The following is a 17,427-nucleotide window of genomic DNA, read 5'->3' on the forward strand; positions in this document are numbered from 1 at the left end:
TATGAACACTAGTCTCTATAGGAGTAGCCTTGTTCCAGAAGAAATCAGACCAAGAGCCAACGCATTTCCAACAGGCACGATTCCAAGAGGAACAGTCCAGTTTTGGAAAGTAGTCGGAACAAAAATGAGTTCTCTGAGAAAGGACAAGCCCCTAACACAGGTTCTGAATAAACCCTGGAGAGTGCACACACAGGAGAGCGCAGACCCAGGGAGCGGGGCTCTGATCTCAGCACAAAACAACCTCCACTTCAGGGTCCCCAAGAAAGCAGAGAGAGCAGTGGGCTCCGTGGGTACCTGCACCTGTTTGCTCGCCAGCCTGGAGGGGTTGGGGTCTCCTCTGGGTCCCCTGGTGATCACCAAGTAACGTTAACTTAAAAATGAAACCGGCAGTTATTTTTCCAGGAAAAAAATGAGAATAGCAGAGAATTGGGATTTGGGACAGGTAAGCCCCAGCAATACCACAGGCAAGTCTGGAGAAGAAAGGGAGGAAGAAAGGGAGGAACGCTTTTTCCTAGAGGAGAGGGGACATTGGGAGGGGCTGTGCCAAACCAGAAAGCCATTGGAGCAAACTGGGTGTTCCACGTGTAGTGGCTTCTCATTGGCTGAACTGTGGCTCTCTTTCATTGTCCGAGGCATGACTGTCTCTCATTGGCTGGGCTGCGACCATCCCTCATTGGCTGGGTTGTGCCTGTCTCTCATTGGCTGGACTGTGACTGGCTCTCATTGGCTGGCCTATGATTGTCTCTCATTGGCTGAGCTGTTGCCACCGGAGGAAATAATCCTTCCTCCTGCATGAGCAGTGATGCATTATGGGTGTGCGGGTGCGTCTCTCCGTGTTGTGTCTGCCCTTGGCCCTGAGCGGCAGGTTGGGGAGCTTCCCCTGTGGACTCCTGACTGCACTTCTGTCGTGTCGCCTTTACTCAGCCTGGAAGAGGTGCCCGGCTTCTGGGTGGTTTTCATCGCTGGCGATCGGGAGTCGTGCCGCGGAGAGCAGAGCGCGTGCGCACGCGTGTGTGTGATGGCGCTCGTCCTCCCGGGTCTGGGGCAGGTGGATACGAGGAGCGGACCTGCCGTGTTGGGTGGGAACTCCACGTTGCTCGTGTTGGGGGTCCACCAGACTCTTCCAAGGCGGCCGCCCCCTCTTACATCCGCAGCAGGATGAACGAAGGAGAATGCGCCCTGCTCACGTCCTCGCCAGCGCTTCCCGGGGCGTCTTTATAGCCAGTGTGGTGGGTGCGAAGGGGCCTCTGCTGGTAGTTCGAGGCGCGTGTCCCGCGTGACGAATGTCTAGCATCTTTTCATCGACCCACTGGCCATTTGCATATGTTCTTGGGAGAAGTGTCTGGGTGCGCAAATGTTAGGTGTGGACTTTTCCCCGCCGCCCTTTTCCGGGATGAGGAAGTTCCTTTCTGTTCCTAGTTGGCTGAGTATTTTTGTCAAGAGAGGGTGGTGGGTTCAAGGAGATACCTCTTCTGTGTGTAAGTGATCATGGGGTTTTTGTTTCTCTCCTGTTCATGAAGTTTATGACTGCTATTTTGCTTGCTGAACCAACCATTTTATTCCCAGATAAATCTCACTTGGTCACATTGTAGAATCCATTTTATTACTATTTTTAAATTTTTTTTTTAACATTCATTTTTTGAGAGTGAGAGAGACAAAGCATGATCGGGGGAGGCAGAGAGAGAGGGAGACACAGAATCAGAAGCAGGCTCCAGGCTCGGAGCTGTCAGCACAGGGCCTGACGCAGGACTGGAACTCACAGACTTGAGAGATCATGACCTGAGCCGAAGTCAGACATTCAACCAACTGAGCCACCCAGGCGCCCCTGTAGAATCCATTTCATATAGGATTAATTTTGGTGTCAGGATAAACTGGCCACATGGGGTAGATTGGAAGTGTCTGTGCATGGTTGCATTTTGCATATGGATCCCTGATGTGTGGTGACGTTGAGCTCATTTCATGTGCTTTTTGGCCACTTCTGTATCTTCCTAGGGAAATGTGCATTCACATTTTTTTGTCCACTATTTAGTTGTATTATTTGTCTTTATAATGTAACCTATAATATAATCTTTTTTATTGTTGTTATACAAGTTTTGAAAAACCTGTGTAGGTTACAAGCCTCGTATCAGATGTGACTAGCAAACCCACGCTGCAGCCCCAGATGAAATGGTGTTGCCTTCATTGTAGCTGATGTAGCTGGGATTCTGTGTGCTTAGGTTGTGGAAACATGTCTTTTATTTAAGTAATTCCTGATTATTTTCTCATAATTGTTTGCTTTTTCCTTCAGTGATGTGGTGTCCTCATATTGCTCCAAAGATACTATGTGTAGGGTGTTCAGATTGGTTGGGGAGGGAGGGTGGGCAGCATAAGCTGTGAAAGAATTCACCCACAGCAGAATTTACCCAACAAAGGAGTTAGAAGTCTATTGAATGCACTGCAGGGGAGCTGCAGGCCACCAGGTGGTGGTGACGAGCTATGGTCATAGGGCAGAGTGAAGGAGTGTAGGGACACATGGAAATTCGCCCTTTTTATGGTAACTGTGCCCGGTTGTAAGTAGACCATTGGAGAGTTGGGGCCTGTGGCTATTTAGAGGCGGGTCACTTAATGAGCCTGTTTTTTATCCATCTGTGTGGTCACTGTGGGCCCTTTTGCCTAACTTAGGTTTCCATTGGTGAAGCCTGTTGTCTAAATGTGGCCCTGACATCCCCCTGACAGGTGGAAAATGACAAATCTTTGGCGTTAGGACAGGGGTGTCACCTTCAGTAGCTTCTTCCTGCTGAATGAGGGCATAGAGATGTCCCTGGTGTGTCAACATTCAGCAGGAAAATAAGCCTGAAGAAAAGACCTTTGATAGTTGACCATGATCTTCCTCCAGTCCAGGAGTTTCGCCAGTCATTAAAGGAGAGGGAGGGATCCTTTCAAGCACCGACATGAGGATTTGTATCTGTCAGTGCTCCTGTTACGTTATTGGGGTAATCTGGAGCGCATACATGGCACTCTGTTTTAATGAAAGCATAGGTTCCTTTTTGAGCTGCTGCAGGATATCAGGCCATTGGGTATTGGAGGGTCACCTTCTCAGTTTGTGGGTGACTGTGTGTTGGGCTTGGTTAAAGATGGCTGTTGTATGCCTGGCTAAAACCTCTATTTGTAATTTTAAATCCATAGAGGTTTTCCAGGAGAAATATGGTTACAGGAGAGTCCCATTAATAAGCCTTCAATGCCTGATGTCTAACCTTAACAATATCCTAATTATGAGGAATTGCTGGCAAATGGGAGCTACCTCTCCCCGGAGATAAGGACGTCCCAACCTGCACCATGCAATCCAATATAAGGAAAATGAGGGCATCCCTTATTTCTGTAAGTCCATAGTTAATCACATGGAGTGGGATATGCTCAAGCATTTAAGGAGTGAATTTCTTATCACAGCCATGCAGAATTGGTCAAGGTGACAGTTGAGTCATGCAGTTGTTGGGGAGTCCTTCCCATTTTCCACCTGTTCAAATAATGCTGTGTCCCTGGGGTTCTGTTCTTATCCAAACAGAGTAACAAGCATGACGATTCTCTGTACATGAGTTATTGTGGCAATCTCTCTGAAGTTCACATCAAGTTGTCTAGCGTTGGTATTCAGAATTTTAATAAAAACAGCAGTTTTAACCTTTAATGATTTTAAGTCATGAGAAAGGAAGATATGAAACCTTAGTTTGGAGAGCTCTAGCCAGATATTTGAGGAAACCAGAAGAATTCAAAACCTGGTCTGGTTTATAAGAAATAGTACCAAAAACCCAGTATCTACAAAGATGTTGTTTTGAAAACATAATTATTTTCTCTCTGCATTCACTCTTATTTCTAGAGATAGCCAAATCAAGACCGATTTGTTTGTAAAACAGGTCCAGTTTTAACAAAATGGCCTAGTTATTTACAAACGCTCAGCAAGAACAGTGATTGGCCATATAAGTTTTTTAAAAAGCTTGCTTTGCTCAAAATTTTCATAAGGAATCTCTAGATCGAACTTTTTAAAAAAACTTTATTTATTTATTTAAATGTTTATTTTTGAGACAAAGAGACAGAGCATGAACAAGGGAGGATCAGAGAGAGAGGGGGAGACTTAGAATCTGAAGCAGGCTCCAGGCTCTGAGCTGTCAGCACAGACACTGACACGGGGCTTGAACTCACGGACCGTGAGATCATGACCTGAGCCGAAGTTGGACGCTTAACCGACTGAGCCACCCAGGTGCCCCTCTAGACTGAACTTTTAATAGCCCCTCGAGGCCAGAAGACAAGCCAAATATTTGTCATCAGACTTGTCTGCAAGACCTGTAGATTTATGTGATTTCTTCTTCTCAAGGTCCCCAAACTATCCTGAGGTTTCCGGCACCTGCCAGGAGTTGATTTTACTCACCTGGTAAGGCTGCTGGGAACTCTGTCAGCAAGGCATCAGGCCAATATTTCCAGGGGGGTTGATTGGCTCCACAAAGTCCACCTTAATTCCTTCAAGCTGTCTGGTTAGTTCTGGGTCTATGCAGGTCTGTCTCACATCCGACATTCCTGTCAAATCTTTGGTGAAATAACCAATGTGTCCAATGGTGTCTTGTTACAAGGAGAACAGATTCTCATTGTACTTAAGCAAAAAGGAGGGGAGGACTCAGCACTCAGATGTGTAGGAATGTGTTTGCTTGTAGGTCAAGATGGCAGCTGCATACATGGGAACTAAGGAGTTAAGGGGGGAATCTGACAGAAGCAAGGCTGCCGAGACTCAGCCAGCATCAGGAAGGGTCCCAGCTGAGTCCTTCACATGTGCGGATTCACCACGGCCGAGCTGCCGTTGCCATATTTGTCACTCGTTGGGAATAGACCTTGGGAACAGAGTGGAGAGGAGAGGAAAGGGGTCATTCGCCCGTACAGGCCCGAATGGTCTGACCTTGTTCACCCTCAGACCCATAGACCATACCAGGGACCCCTTGGATAGAGAACTTTGGCTGCCTCGTGAGGAGTATGGTTGTACCTGCCAAAGGGCGAAAAGAAAGGAGAGGGAGTCACGGATCCCCCTGAAGGGCAAGAGGGGAAATCCCTCATCCTGTTGGGCAAGGGGTGCCCCATAGACGCCCCCTGGGACTTGGGATCCTCACCAAGGAGGAACCTCTCAGGTGGAGGTTGTCAGGTGCCCAGAGAACACTAGAGTCAGGCCACCAAGGGAAACTCCCAAGAAATTCCTAGGAAATCCCAGGAGAGGCCGAGTATAGCAGAGGGTCCCTGTGAAGGCCAACAAATGTGGGGTGACCCGATCAGGGGGAGGCCCGCAGCTCAGGGGGTGAGAGAATTCCCCCCAAGGCAGAACAGAGGAGATGGGAGTTTGCTGAATACCCTGCGAGGGAGCAGCGGGCAGGACGGCAAAGAAGAGACCATCTGCCGGGAGGCGGTGCTGGGGGCTACAGTTATGGGGTCACGAGGGAGCATGAGAACCTTTGGAATGCTCCCTGTGTGGGACCTGTGCCCGGTTGTAAGTACGCAGGGGTTAGTTAGGGCCTGTGGCCGTTTCGAGGCAGGTCACTCAGGAGCCCGTGTGCATTCAGCTGTGTGCTCACTGTGCCCTTTGCTGCGTATCTTTCCATCACTCAGGCCTGTTGCCTAAAAACGGTCCATACACTGTGATTCTTCCTCCTGTGTTAACGTGAGCGGTGGCTGTGTCCCCATCAATCCCTCAGGGACTCTTCCTTCTGGTGCCCTTTTCCTTGAATTCTGGGCCCTGGGTTAAAAGTTTGAGCGGCCCTGCTGACTTCCACGTTTCTTAAGGCCCCGGACTCGTCTTACACATCAGGTGTGCCAGGCGCCCGGGCCCTGGCCTGTGTCGGTGCCCAGAGCCCACCTAATCCGGGGAAAGGGTCGTGTCTGCCTCTGTCGGAAGAGAGGGGACTCCAGCAGGCTTCTTGCCCTTGTTCCTTCCAGGGCGAGAGCTGCTCCCATCAAGCAGCCCTGGAATCTGAGTGTCCACAGCATCCTGACATTCTGGTCCCAGTTCTTGGAGCTGATGAGGCATAATCGTCTTAGAGCAAGCCAAGCGTGTGTCCTCCGATTTGTGTGCTGTCCGAGTGAATATTTCACTTTTCAGTCTGTACAGTGCTGGTCTGCTCAGATGTGTCTCCGTAGAAATAACCCAGTAAATGGGGTGTGTGTAAGTCCATGTCAGCTGTTGTCCTCACCCTCTGTTGTGACTCAGGGGTCCTAGGAATGGAGTCAGCTCCCTGCCTGTCACCCACACCCTTCATCCTCCCACACACATGGGTGATGATGGAGCTTTGCTGCAATAGAGTGTGTGGTATGTTTCAGGCCTCTGTGGTCTTTGAGGATGTGGCTGTGAACTTCACCCCGGAAGAGTGGGCTTTGCTGAATCGTGGTCAGAGGAAGCTCTACAGAGATGTGATGCTGGAGACCTGCAGGAACCTGTCTGCTGTGGGTAAGGATGGCTCCATACCTTCACTAGTCATTTAGGGAAGAAATATTTCTTACAATTGGCTATTCTTACTGGGCCGGAGGAATGGGAATACATTGGAAGAAGGACAGAGTTGGTCCAAGCATTCATGCAACCTATCTGGAGTCATATAGCTTTTCCACAAAAGCATAGTTTTATGTGTTAAATTGGTTGTTTATTACCCTGTTTTTTAAGTTTATTTATTTTGAGAGGGAGAGAGAGTGTGTGTAGACACTACTCATGAGAGTGGGGGACGGGGAGAGAGAGAATCCCAAGGAGGCTCCGCACCGTCAGCACAGAGAGCAATGTGGACTTGATCTCACGAACCGTGAGATCATGACCTGAGCTGAAACCCAGAGTCGGGTGCTTAACCAACTGAGCAAGCCACCAGGCACTCCAAGGCCACTAGTTTTAAGACCAAGAAATGTTGCCGACTTGCTACATGCCAGCACAGGGAGGAGACAAACAAATATGTTGTAAAGGAAACAACAGGACAAAACCACTGAAAATGAGCTACATGATATGGAGATAAGAGACCTACCAGAGACAGATTTCAAAGTCATGGTCCTGCAGATCCTCACCAGTCTTGAGAGAAGAGTGTAGAAACACAGACCTTCAACAAGAAGATAGAAACTATAAACAAAAACCAGTCACAGCTCAGAGTTTCCATAACTGGCCTGAAAAACGCCAGATGGAATCTGCAGGAGGTAAGAGGATGTTAAACACAGATCAGTCATCTGGAAGATGCACTAGTGAGAAGCCACCAGGATGAACAGCAAAAGAACAATACTGACAAATAAGTGAGGACAGGTTCTGGGACCTCTGTCACTACTGGGCTGCTTGGTTCTTGTCCTGGATGCACCAAAGAATCGGCGACCTGTACCAGAATGGGGAGCTGGGGTGGCTTGAGTAGATATGCGTAGTCATTGCACTTTCCATTAGAGAAAAGGGGCCACTGCTGGAGTAAGAGGGGCAGTGGCCCCAGGATGCTCTCCTTTGAAGCCTGCTTCGTGTACGTGTAAATTTGCCTTTGGTTGACATTTTGACTGGCAAAATGGTGGTTGTAGAATATTTGGGCTTCTGTGCCTGTGCCTGCTCATGATTCATTCTGTTAGAATTGTACAGATTTATATATTGTCTATTTATGAGTTTTTGCTATTTATGAGTTTTATGAGCTTTTGCTGTAACCTTAAGAGTAAGTTGCACTCTTTCTGCACATGGCTCAGCTCTTGAAAGTCCCAATGTGGCTTTTGTTTTTGAATTTTTTTTTTTTAGAGAGAGAGAGTATGCAAGCAGAGGATGGGGCAAAGGGAGAGGGAGAGAGAGAGAGAGAGAGGGAATTCTCAGGCTACACGCTAAGCACGGAGTCCAAAGCAGGGCCTGATCCCATGGCCCTGGTATCATGACTTGAGCCAAAATCAAGAGTCAGATGCTAAACAGACTGAGCCACTGAGGCTCCCTCATACACACCCCTCACACACACCTCCCTCATACACACCTTTGTGGCTTTTGAGCCAGCTCGGTGGCTAGGCCTTTCCTGTTTTGGTAGCCCTTAGAGGTGGCTCTGTAGGTGTGGCTGTTAGCCCCACCCCCCGCCACGCCCCACGTAGGGGTGGCTCTGAGGTTGTGGCCAGATCTGTTTTATCCCTCCTCACTCATGTCTAACTAACTGCCCCACACTATACCATGTCAGGGGGAATAACATTTTATTAGAGAAGTCTAAGGAGGGGAAGAGAGAGAAAGGGGCAGAAACTTACTAGAAGAAACAAAAGCTGAGAATTTCCCTAATCAGGAGATGGGAACAGATATCCAGATCCAGGAAGGACAGCAAGCCGAAACAGGATGAACCAAAGGAGGTTCACGCCAAGACTTATAATAAAACGGGAAAAAACTTAAAACTAAGGAGATAAGGTCTAAGAAGAAAGAGAAAAGCAAACTGTAAACTCTAAGGGAAATTTCGTAAGGCTGTCAGCTGATTTTTTTAGCAGAAACATGGCAAGTCAGTGGGGAGTGCCATAATACTTTCGAAGGGCCAAAAGGAAATAACTATGACCAAGGATATTCTACCAGGCAAAGTTAATCATTTAGAATTGAAAGAGACAGAGCTTCCCAGAGAAAAATAATTAAAGATGTTCATCACCATTAACCCAGCTTTACAAGAAATCTCAAAGGACTTACTTTTAAGTGGAAAAGAAAAGGCCATAAGTAGAAGCATGAAAAGTATGAAAGGAAAAACAAAATTGCTGGTAGAGGGGCACCTGGGCAGCTTAGTCAGTTAAGCATCCAATTTCAGCTCAGGTCCTATTCTCACAGTTCCTGGGTCCGAGCCCCATGTCAGGCTTTGTGCTGACTGCTCAGAGCCTGGAGCCTGCTTTGGGTTCTGTGTCTCCCTCTCTCTCTGCCCCTCCTCTGCTCACACTCTGTCTCTCTCTCAAAATAAATAAACATTAAAAAATTTTTTTTAATTCCTGGTAGAAGCAAATGTGTGGTAAAGATAGTAAATCAATCACTTACAAAATTAGTATGAAGGTAAAACTCAAAAGTAGTAAACTCAAAAGTTGTATCTTGAGGTTACTCAAGGGATACACAAGAAAAGATGTGAAATATGTGGTTCCTGGCTGGCTCAGTCAGTAGAGTGTGTGACTCTTCATCTCAGAGTCATAAGTTCAAGCCCCACATTCATTGGTGTGAACCCTTGGGGAAAAAAAGACATGAAGTATGACATCATACCCACAAAATGTGGGGGAGTATAAATGTGTTTTAGAATGTGTTCAAATAAGCAATTATTAATGTAATCCATACTGCTGTATGCATAAGATATTACATATGAACCTCATGGTGACCATAAACCAAAACCCTATAATCCATGCACAGAAAATAGTGAAAGGTACACAAGCAAAACATTAGGGAAAGTTGTCAGATCACACGAGGAGAGAGCATGAGTAGAAAGGAACAGAGAAGAACTATGAAAGCACTTAGAAAACATTGAACGAAATAGCTAGAAGTACATGCCTCTCAATAGTTACTTTCAGTGTAGGTGGACTGAAGGCTCCAATCAAAAGATCTACAGTGACTGAATGAATAAGAAGAAAAGACCCATGTATAACAATTGCATATATCTATGCATCTGACAGGAACACCTCAATATATAAAGCAAACATTACTAAATACAAAGGCAGAAAATGACAGTAGTACAGTAATTGTAAGAGAATTTAACACTCCACTAATGTGAATGCATAGAACGTCTAGACTAATAATCAGTAAGGAAAGAATGGATTTCAATGACACATCAGACCAGATGGACTTAATAGATGTATACAGGACAGTCCATCCCAAACAGTGGAATACACATTCTTTTCAAGTCTGCATGGAACATTCTGCAGGATAGGCCATAGGTTAGGCCCAAAATTTTACAAGTTGCAGTAAATTTAAGAAGACTGAAACCATACCAAGCATGTTTTCCATGCATAGCAGTATGAAAGTACAAGTCAAGTACAAGAAAACAGAAGGAAGCTCCAACGCATGGAGCCTAAACAGAATGTTACTAAACAACAAAGAAATTAAAGTGAAGTTGTTAAATACCTCCAGGTATTCACTGAATGAATGCAGTGATGGAAGATTTTTGTCATGTGTAGCATAAGCAGTTTGAAGAAGGAAGTGTATAGTGACACAAGCCTACGTCAGGAACAAGAAAAATCTCAAACATTCTACCATTGCACCTAGAGTAACTAGAAAAAGAACAAGCAAAGCCCAAGTCATAGCGAACAGAGCAGAAATACATGAAATGGAGATTTAAAAATAGATCAATTGCAAGAAGAGTTGGTTCTTTGAAAAGATAAAATTGACAATATCTGGTGAAAGTAATCAAGAAAACAAGAGAGAAGGCTCAAAATTAGAAACGAAACTAATGAAACTAGAAAGAAAACTTGCAATCAACACCACAGAAATACAATGGACTAAAATAGATTAGCATGAGAAATTGTTTGCCAACAAACTGCACAAGCTAGAAGAAATAGACAAGTTTTTAGAAACTGTAATCTGCCAAGGCTAGATCAAGACGTAATAGAAAATGTAAATTGATCCATTACAAGAAATAAAATTGAATTACTAGTGAAACAACTCCTAGGAAAAATCCAGAACCATCCAGATGGCCTCACAGGTACATTCTACCAAACATATAAAGAAGAGTTATACCTATCCTACTCAAACTATTCTCAAAAATAGAGGCGGAAAGAATACTTGCAAGTTCATTCCATAAGGCCAGCATTACCCTGATACCAAAACCAGACAAAGTCACTACAAAGAGAAAAAAAGTTACACAGGAATATCCCTGTTGAACATAGATGTCAAATATAAAACAAAATGTTAGCAAACTGAATTCAAACTATATTCAAAGGAGCATTCACCACAATCAAGAGGGATTTATTCCATGGATGCAAGGATTTAACATAAGCATATCCATCAACATATGATACACCACACTAATGAGATAAATTATTAAAAATCATGTGATCATCTCCATAGATGTAGAAAATCTTTGGACAAAATTGAACCTCCATTCCTCATAAAAACTCTCAAAAAGTGTGTATACAGGGAATATACCTCAACAGAATATAGGCCACATATGACAAACCCATAGCTACCATACTCAGTGGTCAAGAGCCAAAAGTTTTTCCTCTATGATCAGGAACAAAAAACGATGTCCACTCTCACCACTTTGATTTAACATAGTACTGGAAGTCCTAACCAAACAAGTCAGACAAGATTAAGAAATATGCAAACTGTTAAGGAAGATGAAAATATGGTCAATATTTGCAGATGATTTGAAACTGTTTATAGAAAATCCTTGAAACTTCACCAAGTACTATTAGAACTAGAATCATTGAAAGATGCAAAAGTAATAATACCTAAGTCTGTTGTTTTTCTATAATAAGAAAATGGCAGAAAGAGGAATTAAGAAAGCAATCTCATGTTCAGTTCCTTCAAAAACAAGAAAATATAGTGAATAAATGTACTCAATGAAGTTGAAAGGCCTGTACTCTGAAAGTATAAGACATTTAATGAATGAATTGAAAAGGACACAATAAGTGGAAAGATACACCATTGTCATGGATTGTAAGGGTTAATATTGTTAAAAATGCCCATACTATGAAAAGCACTCTACATATTCAATGCAATCCCTATTGACATACTAATAATATTTTTCAAAGAACTAGAGCAAAAATTCTAAAATTTTTATTGAAACAGTAAAGATTCCAAATAACTAAAGCAATGCTGAGAAAGAAAGCATATCAAAGCTGAAGATATAACAGTCCCAGATTTCAAACTATACTACAAAACTATACGAAACAAAACAGTATCGTACTGGCACAAAAAGAGACCTATAGATCAAGAGAACAGAAGAGAGTCCAGAAATAAACCCATGCTTATATGGTCAAATCATCCACAAACAAAGGAGCTGATTATATACAATGGGAAAAAGACTGTCTCTTCAATAAATGGTGTTAGAAAAATGAGACAGCTACCTGCAAAAGTAAGGCTCGACCACCTTCTTACATCATCTCACACAAAAGTAAACTCAATATGGATTAGATACTTATGTGTAAGACTTGAACCCACATACCTCTTAAGACAAAACAGAGGAGATAAACTCATGGGCGTCATCAGCCTTGGCAATATTTTTGTGGAATTCTCCCTTCAGGTAAGGGAAACAAAAGGAAAAATAAAAAATGGGATGAGGAACATAACAGACATTTTCCTAAAGGAGATATAGAGTTGGCCACTTAGCACATGAAAAGCTGCTCAATAGCACTTATCCTCAGAGAAATGCAAATCAAAACCACAATGAGCTGTCACCTTAAAGCAGCCAGAATGGCTACCTTCAAAAAACACAGGATATCACAAGTATTGGTGAGGATGTGGAGAAAAGGAAAGTCATCATTGTTGGTGGGATTTAAACTGGTGCAGCCACGTTGGAAAACAGTATGGAGCTTCCACAAAAAGCTAAACATAAGTACCATATGGTCCATAATTGCATTTCTGGGTAGTTCACCAAAGGAAAAACCAGGACAGTAAGATACATGCACCCCCACATTCTTTGTGGCATTAGTCACTATTCTCAAGATATGGAAACAATGCAGGTGTCCATCAACAGATGAATGGATAGTGAAGATGTGGTATCTACATACAAGGGACTATCACTCAGCAATATGAAATGGATGAAGTCTTGCAATTTATGACAACTTGGATGGATCTAGAGGGTATTATTTCAAGTAAATAAGACAGAAAGACAAACACTGTCTTTTATATGTGAAATCTAAAGAACATAATGAACGAACAAACAGCAGAAAATAAGGATAGACTTAGAACTATAGAGAATAAAATGGTGTTTGTGAGATTGGAAGGGGATGGAGAGACAGGTGAAATCATGGAGGGGATTGAGAAGAACAGATCTGCACTTATTGAATAAATAAGGAAGGAAGGAAAAGTAGAGCACCGAGAATATGGTCAATAATTTTATAGTAGTTTTGTATAGTGACAGTAATCACACTTATTATGGTGAGCACTTTTTAATGTATATAATTGTCCAACATATAGTTGTATGTTGTACAACTGACAATAGTGTAGATCAATATGCTTCCACTAAAAACAAAACAAAACACAGGTATCCATTAGCAATGACCTTAAAGACTATGAATCCATCTTCCAAATTGCTTGATGCCCTTCAAATACTGCCCCCTGCTGAGCTGTTCTCCAGGGGCAGGGCAGTAGCCACACACACCACCCGACCTCCCGTTGGCAACTGGGACAGTGCAGGAGGCTTCACCAAGGGCCTCTGTGCCTTCAGGACAGACCAGCAACCCTCGGGTGCACCAGGTGCCACAGAAGAGAAAAGCATTTGGACACGTCCATTAGAAAGGTGACTCAGTCTTTCTTTGAGAAGATGATGTTTGTCATTCACTTGGCTTCCCTGCCAGACTTTTCATCCATTCTCACCCTCAAAGTGAGCCTTTTGTGTTCCTCTTGTAGGGGTAGGGGTGGCTGTGTGTATCTTGCCTAGTTAGTATCTGATAATAATCTGATAATACTTATCTCCACATTGGTCTCCATGTATTTTGAAGTATTGCTGAGTAAAGAGGCTGCCATTTCATACACTCTTCTTAATGGCAAAGCCCCAAACCACTAGGGTCCCCAGAATTTTTCTGTGGTCATGTGTCCGTTCTTCCTGACGAACTTCATTTACATTTTGGGATCAGTATGTGACTGGAAGTCGATGTAAGGTCTGTTTCTTATCTTGAAACATCGACCATTCCCAAGAAATTAAATTACGCTACTAATTCTTGCAGGTTGTCGAAGTCAAGGTAACACAAGTGCATCAAGGCTTCAGTGGAGCATTTTGCTGAATGGGCCACCGGGAGAAGACAAAACAGGAATATTTACAAGAAAAGATTCGTGTTCTGTTTTTGGAGAAAAGCAGACATTTTGTAGCAGAGGAGATCACCTGCAAACCCAGGAAGGGCATTCAAGGTGACTGACACTTGCATGGGAGGAACGGGGATGTTGGCGGTTATGAGACTAGAAATTAAAGAACAGCTGTAAACCTAGCACAACAATTGTGCAGTCGGAATTTTCACAAGACAGAGGTTTTTGGTTTTTTTTAATTTTTTTTTAATGTTTATTTTTGAGAGAGAGAGAGACAAAGCATGAGTGGGGGAGGAACAGAGAGAGAGGGAGACACGGAATCCAAAGCAGGCTCCAGGCTCTGAGCTGTCAGCACAGCCCGACACGAGGCTCAAACCAAAAAACTGTGGGATCGTGACCCGAGCTGAAGTTGGATGCTTAACCGACTGAGCCACCCAGGCGCCCCACAAGACAAAGTTTTTATAAATGCATTGTAGATATTGATCATCTATAAAACAATTCAGTTGGGAAGAATGATCAGGGAAAACTACATGTAAGAAGCCCAGAAAGTTATGACTTTGTTTGAGTCCTTAGCCAGAGCAGTAAGCTTGTACCACTTTGTAAGCATGGAGACAGTGCCACAAACATACCCATTCATTGACAATGGCCATTAGGTAGTCCAATAATGATTAACAAACATCAATATATCATTAATTAATAAAGAGATCACTTATAAGCATTATTCCCTAACCATGTGCCTTCCTATTTTGAACAGAAGTCCTTTGGTGGAGAGTGTCTGTGAACGTATTGAAGGAGATCCATGTGGAGAAACCCTGAACCCGATTACAAGTCTTACGGTGCATGAGGGTTATCCTACTAGAGGCAAATCCTGTCAACATGCTAAGCGTAGAGAAGCCTTCGCAGATGGTTCCTTCCTTGGGAAGCCAAGAGGATCTCACCCAGGACTCAAACCTAGTCCCGGTGAGGAGTGTGGGCTAGCCTGCAGCTGCGTCGTGAGCCTCAGCACTCACACGGACACAGACCTTATAGAGGAACCCGATGAAAGTCAGGACACTGGGAGAGTATCTAAGACATCGAAGAGGCTCAGTAGTAAAAAATCTCTAGAGTGCAAGAAATGTGGAAAAGCTTTCACTCGCACGTCTTCCTTTCAGGGTCATGTGCGAGGTGACTGTGGAAAGAGAGTCCCTGCATGTGACGTGTGTGGGAAAGTCTTCAGGTATAAGTCAAGCTTGCGGACACATAAGAAAACACACACTGGGGAGAAGTCCTATGAATGTCAGCACTGTGGGAAAGCCTTCTCTGGTCGCAGTTCCCTTGTAAGACATGTGAGAACACACACAGGGGACAGACCCTATGAATGTAAGGAATGTGGGAAATCTTTTTGGAATTGTGGACATTTTAATCGGCACATGACCATGCACAGTATGGTGAAACCCTGTGAATGTAAGCAGTGTGGCAGAGCCTTCCGGGATCAGACAGATCTGCGGATCCATATGAGGACACACACGGGGGAAAGACCCTTTGAATGTCAGCAATGTGGGAAAGCCTTCAGATATCTTGGAAATCTGCGAGAACATATGCGGACACACACGGGGGAGAGACCCTACGAATGTCAGGAGTGTGGGAAAACCTTCAGGTACAACTCAAGTCTGCAAGCTCATGTGAGGACACACACTGGGGAGAGACCCTATAAATGTCAGCACTGTGGAAAAGCCTTCATTCGACACCACACCCTCGTACTACATACTGCGAGAAGACACTCAGGGGATGGACACTTGGAATGTAAGGAGTGTGGGGAAACCTTCCGGAAGCATCGACCTTTTCAACGTCACATGACCACTCACAATGTAGTGAAACCCTATGAATGCAAGGAGTGTGGGAAAGCCTTCAGGTATCACAGAGACCTACAAATACATGTGCGGACACACACTGGGGAGAGGCCCTATAAATGTCAGCACTGCGAGAAAGCCTTCACCTCCTCTGAGAACCTGCGAGTACACATTAGGACACACACTAGAAAGTGACCCTATGAATGTCCGCAGTGTGGGAGGGCCCTCAAGTGTCCATCACACCTGGAAACACACACGTGGACACACACTGGGGAGAGACACCATGATTTTAAGGAGTGTGGACAAACTTTCCAGAAGTGTGAACATTTCAAACGTCACTCAAACACGCACAGTGCAGTGAAACTCTGAATAAGCAGCGTGGCCTCCTGGGATCACACACATCTGCAGGTACCTGTGAGAACACACACTGGGGAAACTTCGTAAATGTCTGCTCTGTGGGAAAGCCTTCGTTTGTCTCTCTTCCCTTCAAGGACACACACACGGGCAAGCACAGTGACGTGAAACCCTGTGAACTTCAGCACCGTGGAAAAGCCTTCAGGTATCCCAGGAATCTGTGAGCACAGACACACTGTGGGAAAGCATTTATTCTCCCTTAAAATTTTATTGGGAATGTGAGCCAACACACTGGAGATGATCCTGAACAAACAAGATTTTGGGAAAACATCAGGTATAGAACTTGATGTATTTTGTTCACAAAAATTCCGGCAGGACAGAAATCTTTTCATTGTTATGAATATGACTTTGTCTTTCAAAGTGCCTCTTCCTTAATGGGGATCCCAAATGTATGAATTCCTAGTTCATGTCACTGATATGAATGCTACTGGTTTTAAGTGGCCTTCTTTCTCCTCTGCATCTGTACAACATAGATGTTGTTGTCTCAGATTTCAAGTAATCACACTGTTATGCACAACATGTCTCCTTTCCATTAGTATATATCTCAGACCCAAGAGTGAGAAGAGAGAGAGTGTGTGTGTGTGTGTGGCAGTGTGTGTACAACTTTATATAATTATAGAAAAAGATTTCTTTAATTTCACCTTGCAGAGTGTTTCTAGTATATGATCACAACATGTAGACTTCTATTGTTGAAAGTTCTGTTCTCTGTTGCAGATACTGCAATTTCCTGAGTCAGTACCAACTCTTCTATTCAATCCTTATTATTAAAGGATATATTTTCACATCAGTTCTCTTTTTTTGTTGTTTATTTATTTGTTTTGAGAGATTGGGGGAGGGGCAGAGAGAATTCCAAGCAGGCTCCACACTGTCCACATGCAACCCGATGCAGGGCTTGATCCCACGAATTGCAAGATCATGACCTGAGTGGAAGTCAAGAGTCAGATGTTTAACTGCCTGAGTCACCCAGGTGCCCCGAGTTCTCTCTTTTTATTGAATGGACAATTGGTAAACTTCCAATATTGTTTCTTTTTTGGGACTAATTTTTGGTGTCAGTCAATTTTGTGTCAAGTTGTGACTTCGAAGGACATCCCTTTGGACCATGACTCAGGTTTGCCCGTTTGTTTCCATGAGCAGTGATTGTGGTGGAAATCCTTATGAGGTGCTTTCCTCTGGCCCCCAGGACATAATACCTGGGGTGCCTAGTACCCCTAATATCAGCCAGATCAGCTGGCCAAAATATAGCATCTGATAAATTTTGGACATAGGAACCTCTTCAGTTTTATCCCCATTGGAGAT

At 44.1% G+C, this 17,427-nt stretch overlaps 1 protein-coding gene across 2 annotated transcripts; it reads left to right on the forward strand.

The window, feature by feature from the left end:
* The first annotated feature begins 396 nt into the window (after positions 1-396).
* Positions 397-16,908, forward strand: LOC102963327 (zinc finger protein 77-like). Of its 2 annotated transcripts, none has more exons than XM_007075242.3 (4): positions 397-934; positions 6,325-6,451; positions 13,813-13,993; positions 14,643-16,908. In XM_007075242.3, the coding sequence occupies exons 1-4, from the start codon at positions 803-805 to the stop codon at positions 15,910-15,912; spliced, it is 1,710 nt and encodes a 569-aa protein (XP_007075304.3). In that variant the 5' UTR covers positions 397-802; the 3' UTR covers positions 15,913-16,908. The 2 variants fall into 2 exon arrangements, with proteins under 2 accessions (XP_007075304.3, XP_042833642.1); XM_042977708.1 differs by having other exon boundaries at positions 804-821.
* Positions 16,909-17,427: the final 519 nt, after the last annotated feature.

Source organism: Panthera tigris, chromosome A2, assembly GCF_018350195.1.
Source record: "Panthera tigris isolate Pti1 chromosome A2, P.tigris_Pti1_mat1.1, whole genome shotgun sequence".
In the NCBI taxonomy this organism is placed as follows: Eukaryota; Metazoa; Chordata; class Mammalia; order Carnivora; family Felidae; genus Panthera; species Panthera tigris.